The sequence below is a fragment of the Artemia franciscana genome, chromosome 9 (genome assembly GCF_032884065.1).
Source record: "Artemia franciscana chromosome 9, ASM3288406v1, whole genome shotgun sequence".
Lineage (NCBI taxonomy): Eukaryota > Metazoa > Arthropoda > Branchiopoda > Anostraca > Artemiidae > Artemia > Artemia franciscana.
In genome coordinates this window covers 12,314,393-12,326,375 of record NC_088871.1, presented here as the reverse complement: position 1 = coordinate 12,326,375, position 11,983 = coordinate 12,314,393, and the positions used below count along the sequence as shown (strand labels likewise).

The 11,983-nt window shown below is 33.0% G+C and overlaps 1 protein-coding gene across 1 annotated transcript; it reads right to left on the bottom strand.

Moving 5' to 3' along the window:
* Positions 1-424: 424 nt before the first annotated feature.
* Positions 425-10,702, bottom strand: LOC136031008 (uncharacterized; the record flags this gene model as incomplete). The annotated part of the gene is given in 1 exon segment (XM_065710174.1): positions 425-10,702. A coding segment is annotated over 1 exon segment (164 nt), but the record flags the coding sequence as incomplete, so codon positions are not given.
* Between the last annotated feature and the right edge of the window lie 1,281 nt (positions 10,703-11,983).

Here is an 11,983-nt window from a genome sequence, read left to right as displayed (position 1 = left end):
GTCTTTTTTAAAGAGACATGAACAATCATATGTCAAGAAACTTCAATATTTCCAACAGTCCTCCAAAAAAACTTTCACAACATTTTTCTTGTCGTCTACATACTTAATTACCAGCTTAAAAAAAAGTCCATCAGTGTAATCTTTACGTAGCCTGTGGTAATGCAGTGGAGATGTCTCTGCTTGACAATATGGGACCCGGTGGTGTCATTTCAGCTGACACAGGGCTGACAGGGAAGGAGACCCGTTAGTTAAATAAATTCCCGTAAGCGGTATCACAATTAACACATGAGGGCCTATTTATATTACTATTTAATAATTTATAGGTCCTTAATGTGCTTGTCAATAGCAATATATGCTTAACTCAAAATAGGCACTAGCCTAGGTTAAGACCTAGATTATTCCCTGACCAAAGAAGCCAACAACATTTCAAAATTCTAAACACTTTTAATTTATGGTGGTTCCTAACGCCACAAAAATTACATGCTTTAGCTTTTACAAAACTTTTAAGTCTGGAAGACTTATCACATGCCTCGAGTTTTGAAAACTCTCCAATTAACTGTGCCAATTCCTCAAATTTACTTTATTAGATAATTTTTTAACTTCATGGTGGAGAAGCTACAAACTTTTCTGACTTACAATTATAATTATATATTTATTTCATTATAATTATACATAATTATAGATGATAATTTATTATTATTATAATAATTGCAATTAAAATTAGTAATTATATAATAAAAAATCCAAATTTGTTGTCAAAGAACAAAATAAATGGCATTGTATGATTTGTAATATTTCAATCTCCTAGTCTAGATGTCATTGGAAAAATATCTCCACCAATCCGTTACAAACAGAAATCTCAGAAAAGCTTCCTAAAAATAATTACACGCACAACACGAGAAATAAAACAGCACTAGGGAAGCAAAAATCAAGCACACAAAAATGAAAATAGATTATTATTTGTTCCATAGAGATATCACATCTGTATAGAGTCAAATAGAGGCAGATAGGGGATGTACGCAGGGGAGGAGCAAAGTCTCGAGGTCAGGGTTCCTCTTGAAATCTTAATTTTTATTGGGTTAATGAGCACTTCTTACTTTAAATATGAAACAATTTTTATAAAAGTCCCTACCCCCAAAAAATTGTTGTATGTGCCTGTGGATGATAAGTAGTACTTTATTTCGTTTTATTTAAAATCACAATATTCGGTAGTCAAAGCTCAAAGCTGGAGGATGAGCAAAAGCGAACACTATTTCTCTATATAACTTTGATATCTCTATAGATAGTTGAAACAATATGACATAAATACAGCAACAACAAAAAGGCACTAAAATAATCAAAGTACTATTTTTGATTCAAAAATTACATCCTCAAGGAAATTGTGCGATGTTTCCAAGCCTAAAATCTGTTTTGTCATTTTTACAAATGCTTTACGAGGTTCACAAAACAGGATTCCAAATGACAATGCTGAGATACTTGAGCAAGAGGGTGGTCAGGGGTTTTGATAATTTTAAATTATAAGAAACATAAAAATATTCATAGCCTCTAGCATCTGAACTTGTTTTTTTCTCAATAATTTTTTAGGGAGTCCATCAGGTTTGCCTTGTCAGCCAGACACAATCATGGTATAAATTGAGTTTAGTATTATAGATTGCACTATATATCTCCGATCCTCCCCCCTCTACAGTTCAAAAACTCACATCAATATTTACCAGGATAGAAAAAACACTATGTTTATTCAAAATCTTTAAATTCCAGGCTAACCTGGCTAAAAGAAAATCTTAGTCAACTAAAACTCCTACTCCCTAAAATGAACAAACGTTTTCTCACAAAGGATGTCCAAACTAAAGTCCATGCATAAAAACCATAGTTCACTATTTCTAGGGGAAAAGATAAAACTTTCAATAGTAAAAATATAAAAAAAAATATTAGTTTTTCTATGAAATTCATGTAACGAAAAGATTTATTCTAACAACGTCTATTTATTCCAACAACGGTTTGGCAACGTCTCTAATCCACATATTTTAAACCACATGTAGGGCCCCTCACTAGAAATTAATTCTACCTTTGATCCTTCTAACAACATTTAGTACTTCCCTTGAAAAGCATTTGAAATCTGTAAAGCTGCCTCTATATGTTAAGGCTGAGGTAAAACTGTGGGTGAGAGCTGCCTTTGAGCCATCTAAAAATATTTTAACTGTTCTAATTGTTTAAATATTTTAACAATTTAAACAAAAATGCACTCTTTTTTTAAACAATCCCTCTCCTCATGTGAAGAGGTGTGTTTTAGGACAATTTATCCTGCCTCTTTCAAACGCTCTTAGTAGCCAAATACATGAAAATGAATGGTAAAAAAGGAATAACCTTTTTCAAAACTTCCAGACTATTTGAATTAAAATTGAATAGTTGTGGGCATTAAGCCATGGCTAATGGTAGAAAAAGCCAAGACAGATAGCTTGATTAAGAGAGAGGCAAAGTTAGAATTAACCTCCTTATTAAATTGTCTAAAAATTATTTTAGTTCACTTGTTAATAGATAAGTTTAATGAATACTTATAACAATTTTTTAGGGTAACTTTTTTTTAAGAATTTTTTTTTTAAATAAAAATTTTTCGAGACGTTGCCTTTGAATTTTCTAAAAGCATTTACAATCTACAGTCACCTCTAGCTCTTAAACTGAAGAATAACTAAGGGTGAAAATTGCCTTAAGCAAAAAGGGTGAAGATTGTGAAAAAGTGAAAAAGGGTGAAGATTGAAATTGTTTCAATTAGAGCTTGCAACAAATATACTCTTTTCACCAAAAATCCCCTTCCCCCGTTCATGAGTTTTAGGATCACACAGTTTTTGACAGTAAACGATAAGTAAAGGTCCTTCGTAGGAACTAAAAACTATTATAAAGAAGTTTGCTTATGAATTATATATTTAAAAAGGCCGTGTTTCCATATATGCAATATGGAAGCAAAACATGGATATAGACTTTAGAATCAACCCGTTTATTCTACATAAAATATGGAAGCCTTTAAAAGTATTTGAACTAGTCCTTGATATACTGTTTCGATAAGTAACAAGCAGAAAAAATACAGTAATCATACAGCTGATATTCTTGTTCCAGATTTTACTGTTTTAAAAAGTAGAGTTGAGAGAAAGTCAAACTTTAGCGTAAAGAGCGGGGCGTTGACGAGGGAGCAGCCCCTTTCGTATATGAAGTGATTTCTGTTCGTTTTAAGTTTTAATGTCGCTCCTTACTTTCAGGTAAAAAACTTTTTTTTTTGTTTTTTTTAATACTCTTCAAAACATGGATATAAATGAAGCCATGTTTTGCATTTTGAATTTTAAAAACATTTGGAGAAATATTTCAATAAGTAAACTCAGATTATAAATTACTTTGATAGTATTATTTATTAAATTCATTATTGTCAATAAGATTGACAGTCAAGGGATTAGAGATATGAAGAACTATTTTAGAAACATAAAATATTGGAGCCAAAATCTGGAGAGAGGACATGTGCAAAAACAAAATTATATACAGCCGCTCTACTAGTGCCAGTTCATAAAGTCTTATTTTCATACCCTGAACACCGGGGAAAAATTATATACCCCACAAGTAAATTTCATCTCTTCTTTAAAAAAAAATCCGGATAAATTACTTTTTCCCTGTATGAAGGGGTAATACTCTAATTAGGATAGTGAAAAAATGTATACTAATACATTTGATGCAAGGGTTTGTCCAAGCTAAAAAAGAACCCACTGGTATGGCAACCTGCGGGGTTAATTATATTTCCATAAAACATCTAACGACATTTGACCAGGGGTTGGCGTCTGTTCCCACTAGCTGAGATATTCAGCAACCCTGAATGCTTCACTCTGAAGGGATTGAGGCGGAGCAGGAGCGTCCGCAGCTACGTTGGTCTCAGAGGGTCAGTAATGAAAATATGTTGTTCAGTGGAACCCGACTAACAAAAAGTTAAGATTAAGTAACAGTGTTTGGCAACGCCTTGACAAACATCCAAGGATATAGGCAAAACCTTCGGGTCTGGTCCCACTATGGTTAGAGTATGGTAAATCTTTCGACTTCTAGTCTGAATTTTTTTTTCCCAATTGATAGAGGCATGAGAACATGAAGCCAAAATTTTCGGGCATTTAATAGTATGTATTTCTCATTGTCTTAATTCAAAACTTTAGAACTTTACCCGTTACTTGCATACCATTCCATTTTTTTAATTCCATTTTATGCTGTATGCTGATTAAAACTGAGACTCATAATATAATGTTGAATGCTATATTACTATTTATTAGAAGCAGAAAAGGAAAAAAAAGAAGAAGAAATCTAGCAATACTTAATGGAAACATGGAAGGTTAGGAATACTTCTTTGCCTAACTTTTCCCAGAACAACACTAGAAAAAATCAAAAATCTACAATATAAAAAAAAAGTAGAGCAGCAATGACAAGATAACAGCCATACCAAAGAGAGGGAAAAAAGAGAGAGAAATAGAACAAGAGAATTATTAACACAATAATACTCCTCAAAATACGGACATAAACAAAGCCATTTTTTGCATTATTAGCTTTAAATAAAAAAAATATTTAAGCATTTTCAATTTTAAAAACATCTGTAAAAATATTTTAATAAGAAAACTCAGATTATAAATCCCATTGGTATTATTATTGATGAAATTCTATTAAAATTTTCATTTCGTTTAAAATGATCAAAATAGAAGCCTTCAGATTAAACCTTATTTTTCTTGACTTTCAGACAAGTATAGAATACTAAAACTACAAAATTGTATTCAAAATTAAAATTTGAATAAATACAAAAACAAAATTTTGTATCAATACAAAGAAGGCTATTCCTATTTCTATATCAGACACAATTAAGTTGGTGTATATTTTTGTTTTACATTCAGTCTTTCTTTATTTGACTTTGTGGGTCTACAGAAGAAAAATATTTTGATGTCAACGTGCCAGATAAAAGCTTCCATGATTTAGGATTGTCTCCCAGAGTTATTGCATACACCATTATGTATACAACGCACAATCAAAGTTGTGTATTTAAAAACTGTGATGGTTACTGAAATAATAATATAGTTTTCAATGAACAGATGTATTTCTAGTTAACATGAAAAAAGAAAAAACCATAACAACTAGGGTCATTGACTTAAAGCAGTTTCTCAAACTTCTTAAAGCTTATAATACAAATAAAGAATCAGTGTGGGTCATAGGCATACCTAGGATGGACCAAAAGGTAAAGATAAAGAAGACAAAACTGGCCTTTAAGCAGTAATTTCTACATTAAGGTCAACAATGCCTGAGATTTTGAAACAGAATACGTTTATTCTTAGAAATGGGCGAAGGAGGAGAGAAATTCCAAACCCCTATCACCCTGATATCCCATAGAAAACCTCCAAATAACGTGTTTTATTTATTTATAAGGTCAATTCTAAACTTTTGACCTACTCTGTTTAAATAAACACCATTTTCCAACAATTTATAAATTTATTGACTGAGTTCAAAGACTACTAACTGAGGACTCAAACTAATTTTATGCATTCTACAAGTTCTGATACACTAACAAACTGCAACTGCGACGGAATGAGGCACCTGAAAGAGAGAGCCTGACACACCAGGTACAACTAGGAGTGCCCCATTCTTCAAGAAAGAAAAAAAAATATTTGAAATTCTAGCATAATATCGTCACAAAGGGTGTCACCCCCTTGCCCAAGGATTCCCCGCCTCCCTTATACTGATAAATGCATGAAGAGTTTCAGGTTTTTATTCAACTCCACGCAGAATACAGAACCCAATGGACACATTTGATCCAGCAAGTTCTTGATGCCGAGATGGGCTAATCAGCCTGTGTTTCGTCTTACCTGACTAACTACATCAAATGTACACGCTACCAAAACAGTTCAGAGGCGGAGAAAACGCAAACTGAAGAGAGGCGGGGAAGAAGTCTTCTATAGGAATTTGCATACATAATAAGAAAAAGACAAAAGAGTCATATGCTCCTTACTTGTTCTAAGAAGTTAGAAAAATGTTATTGAAAATTACAACAATTTCGACAAGAAGGTCTTTAGATTTCCCAAGTGAGGGGGTCAATTCAACTATTATGATGGGTTACTTTTCACTCCCTCAGTACCTCCCTCTCCCCTTACTGAGCTTACAACAATTATAGAGGAAATCCTTTTAAAAATACATATTTATTTTGGATAAAATACGATGATTGATAGTAATGGGAATTAAGACCGCCATAGTCTGTAAGGACATGCACATCTCACCTATCAGACAAGGGCGTATCCAGGATTTCGTCCGGAGGAGGGGATATTTTTTTCAGGCCGAGTTTACTTAAAAACATCTAGAAAAAAATGCATCAAAAATTTGCTTATATGCGTTTTTGTTACGTTTTTGCGAATTGGACAAAGATTTCAGGGGGGGGGGGCCTAAGCCCAGTAAACCCCGCCTGAATACTATACCATTCCCGAGGGGTTCAGTAACATAAATATCACAAAATTAAGTAAATTGTTAATAGAATCCAAAACATTTATATAAATGAGATTAGTAGACAACGTGGCTACACACGAAGTGCAGACAATTTCATATTGAGACTCAATTATGAGACCCAAATCACTCAAAACCGAGAGATTATTTATAAATCTTATGAATTGAAAGTTTCTCGTTTCTTTACTGGCTTAAAATTTCACAGAGTAGAGCGTGAAATTCCCTTTCTTATGGAATAATTTTACTGGCAATAAGCCAGTAAATCGGGGTTTGCTGAGTAATCAGAATTCAAAAATGACAGATATTCTAAAAAAATAGGTTTTATTTTCTCCAGATTGACTACTTGCTGTAATAAGTGAATATATCAACACGTGATTATGAAGTGGCTGTATGCCAATAGAGCCGAGAGGAGATCAGCGCCAGTAGCAGATTAGTTTTAGTCTCTCTATTTTACCACAATTAATAATAATTGAAAAAAAAACTAAAAGCAAAATTTATCACTTTACAGAAAAAAATGAAGAGAAAATTAATTTTCCCTTTAAACAAAATCAATTTCTTGCCTTACGCGTAAAATTAGTCTCTTGTCCCACAAAAAAAAAAAAAAATTAATGGCAAGTGTGTAATCAGTGCTAATGGTGAGAGAACTACAGTTCTCCCGAAATTGCGATTACGGCAACTGAAGTGGCTGGGTCACATGTACTCAGTGTTTCCACTTTTCAAACAATCTGGGAAACCTCGGCGATTTTTGGTAGAAAACCGGTAGATGGCTCTCAGGGTTCGGTAGAATTTTCAGTAGGACTGTTTTTCATTTTGTGTTATGGTTTTGGAGGTGTTTGAGCCATTAACGAATAAAGTACCACATTCTAAAAACTCCGAGAGCGATTTCGGGAAAAAAAGCGGGATTTCGTCGATGAATTTTTGTCGAAGTTGACTCTGTTTCGAAGGGGAACTTAGGAAGCAGATAGAAGCTCGAAAAATAATGAAATGTATTTAATTTTGAAACTAAGTGTAGTCGTATTTCGTTCATTTTAAAGCTGTTTTGACTTAAGACATTTTTCTTCATCATTTTTCATACATTTTTCCAGGGATTCAGCGTTTTCTCTAGATTTTCGGTAGTTTCGGGATCTTCTTTTTTTGTCAGGAGATGGATAGGGAATTCGGTAGATCTCCCGAAAAATAGGTAGAAGTGGAAACACTGCATACACTGAATGAGAAAAACTATACCTGCCAAAAGTTGCCTTAGAGGGAAGGATTCAGGAAGGAAGAGAGGGCGATACAACTTCGGAGGTGACCCACTACGTCTCTTCAAAAAAGTCGACGACCTAGCATCATAAAGAAAATTGATCCATGAACCGATGAAATATGTGGTTCCGACGCGACCTATCCATTATATCTGGGATATAATTAAAAAAATGAAAATCATAATGGGCGTAAACTAGTATATGGTCAATTGATATGAAATTTTTATGTGATGATTAAACATTCAAGATAATGTATTATACATAAAAAAGTAAGTAGTTCTAAGTCTTGTTTTTAGTCTTTTATTATAATTCTTAATAGGGATAGCAGGTGATACAAAAATAAACGAAATTTTGCCTCACTTAACTTAAATAAAAATATGAACATTTCGAAAGGTTTGTTAGTATATAGATTATAATGCCAATTGAAATCCCTAATGAAAAATTCAACCTAGTAGAAAGAAGAACAAAACAGTCACAAATGACCACTTTGATCAAATACAATCTTATATAGGGAGGGGGGGGGGGCAGAAGGACGATAGAGGCTAAAATAAAAGTAATTTTCCGGGCGAAAAAAAAAATATGAAAAGAAAAAGCTGAACGATTTGGTGAGAGGCGCAAATACCTTGTCAGAAAAAAAAAACAAATTGAGCATATTAACGCACAAATCTGGTCACAGCAAAAACATAAAAGATCTAAAATAAAAAATAAAAATCATATAAAGTATTTTGAGCAGAGTAGCCTAAATTCCTCATAGACAGTAAAGCCTACTCTAACTTAAGGGAGAAACAGAGAAGAAAAACAAAAGTTTAGAATGCAAAACATTAACATTTATAATACAGTAGGGGTGCACGATATAAAGAGATGTTGACATGTCAATACTACTTTAATTGATATTCAATATATGGAAATAGGTATTTTCTACTTTAAGACAGCATGAAGGTAAAGTAAATATAATTAAATAGTCATATCATTGAGCTTCAGACCTAGCGTATACAGACAGCGTATCAGAAACACCTCCCCCCAAATATTAGTAAATGCACTCCGATGAGAAGCCCCTTTAATGAATTTGGACCGGCTGTCAAACTTTGCGGAAGGTGAAAAGATTGATATTGTTAAATTGCAGCGAAAATGGTCACGATTTCAACGATTATCGTCCAATTAGACCGATTACCCAGCAGTTTCATTCTCAAATTTTCACCAACACATTTATCTCATTTGGTTATTATATATGATTTTACATATATATTGACATCACTTGGCCAATATATCCAATTTGCATTTATCAAAATCCAGATATGTACCGTTATGTACTGCATAATACAACCTACGCTCTTCACTGCATGATCACATGTTTTACTGTTCGCGACTTTAGTGTGACGGCGGTAATTTTAGAGGCATTATATAAAACTTTTTGTCAAAGCGATTTTTACGGTGAAATAAAATTCGCTCGGCCAATACCTTCAATTAACCGAGTACTTATGTATATATACATGAATATAGGATGAAACGTGCAGTATGATGCCAAATGGGGTGAAAGCTCCCCTCATAACGAGGAACTTCGGATAATTATACTGAAATTTATATGTAATAAAAATATAATAAAAAATATATATAATAATTATTCCTTCGATATGGATTCCTATATTTTATTTGGGTCCCAAGATAATAAGTAAGTTCTATTTTTCTGAAATATCGTCCTTTCGAAAATGCAGAAGTGGTTTCATATTTTGAACTTCTGATATCAAAATTTTGTTGTCTTTTTCGAAGGCTAGATAAAAGCCTTTCCAACAGTAGTTCATCTATAACAACCAAAAAGCTCAAAGTGGTTATTCCAGTTTTTAGGGGACATTCAAAAAACTTTATTTAACACTTCTAGTCAAATGAGTATTAATTGTTAAACGAAACATAATATATAAATCCCAAAATAATGAAAAAGTTCTATTTTTACAAACATCATTTTGAAAATGTGAAAGTAGGCAGAATTTTGAGCTTTTGATACCAAAATCGTCCTGTTTAATTGTTTGAAGGCTAGATAAACGTGTTTTAAAAAGTTTGTCAATATGAATAAAAAAGTCCAAAGGGGATATTTCAGTTTTTACGCTCTTCGGTGAAATCTACAATGTGTGCGATACCTACCATAATCAGATACTACAACCAGATGTGTAAGATATCCGGATACCTATCACAGCCAAGTTGATAATTACTCACTAAAGTTATTTTATACAAATATAATATAGAAAAACCAGGAATCCGTCAAATCGCGTTTAAATGTCAAAAACACTGAGACTTTTTTTTTTAAAGAGAGACTGGGAACGTATTATTTTTTGTTGTTTATTAATTTATTTTCTATTTTGCTAGCCATATGGTTAAAAGAAACTTCCACTAAGATAAAATACCAACAAAGTTAACGCATTTAGGATTTAAACTTGATTCACATTAAGTAATAATTAATTCAATCGCGTTCCTAATTAATTTTAGTCCAAATAGTTTTTATTATGACATTTTCATTTCAATAAAATTCATTTTGAAATCTACTAAGAATTACTGAATATCGAATATCACGTATTAATTATCGAATAAATATCAATACAACAGTCAAATATCGTGCACCACATAACATACATTACATCAAGATTGAGTACAATAAAAGTACAACTTTAAAAAAAGTGCAACTAAAACAGATAAAACATTTCCTATAAACTACATTAAAAATCGTATACTTCAAAACCCGCCTCCGTCAAATTTTAAGGAGCTTTAGCGGCAAGGACTTTCACCGGGCTAAAAAACAAATCTTCCTTGGACCTACATTACTTGAAGAATTTGAGATGCCTCAAATGCAGTACCAGGGAGCAAAATAACTGGAGTTGACACATGACCAGCCTCCACACAAATCATGTTGGGAAATTCGTCATCACCAAAATCCGCAATCTCACGTGCTTTGTCAACCCATGGGTTCCATATTACTGAAATAAAAAGATCTCGCATATATAAAATGGAAATAATTTAGTTCCACACCCAAGGATATAACCATATATATACCATATATATATATATATATAACCATATATAACCATATATATATATAGGTACAACCATTTTTGCACCCTTGACGCATCTTTTTGCACCCTTGACGCATATATATAACCATATATATATATAGGTACAACCATTTTTGCACCCTTGACGCATCTTTTTGCACCCTTGACGCATATATATAACCATATATATATATAGGTACAACCATTTTTGCACCCTTGACGCATCTTAGGTCTATTCATTTATTTAGGTATATTATTTAAACCCGTGATTTTCTTTGATTTTCTTTTGGTTCTTTCAAAATTATTTAGTCTTGATTGGGTTACCATGTAACTCCACACCCGTTTAATTCAACTTCATCAACTCAAGCCATTTGACTCAGTCTTCGTTCAACTCAACGAAACCCATTTAACTGAACCCCAATTCAATTCAATCCTGAAAACAGGTTAGGTTAGGTTGAATGGAGTCGAGTTGCATGGGGGTCGAGTTAAACACGGCTTAAATTGGAGGAAAGGGGGTTGAGAAGATTGAGTTGCATGCATATCTTTTAATTGAGCCACGATTTTCTATAGTTTTTGTTCTGATTTTTTGGAAATTATTTGGTTCTTAGGGCAACATCACATTGTCGTGAATGTTGCCATGTTGAAAAGCAAAAACAAATAAATAATGGCTAATCAGTTAAATTTGACAAGGCTGTTTGTCCGCCAAAATTCAATCTTTAGCAATTCGTTGATTTCCAAAGACAGCACCACCCTCAAAGAAAAGCTTCCCCTGCTTAAGCTATGCCATGCCATATGTGACCTACTTTTTGCTGATTTATCACTACCGTTTCCTTTTTTAATTTAGCACCCAATACAACCAAAAACTGCGCAAGTGCACATGGAGGTATTCTATATCTAAAATCAAATTCCCGAATTTCCCCAATTTTTTAAGATACATATAGTTTGGCATTTTTTCCACATAAACGATTCAAGCAAACAGATTTCATCTTCGCTGTCATTGGTACTTTAGGATAAAACTTTTTTTTTTTAAATGAAAGTAAGGAGCGACATTAAAACTTAAAACGAACAGAAATTACTTCGTATATGAAAGAGGCTTCTTCCTCATCAACGCCCCGCTCTTTACGCTAAAGTTTGACTCTTTCTCTCAACTCTTCTTTTTAAAACAGTTAAAAACTTTAGCGTAAAGAGGGGGGCGTTGATGAGGAAGCG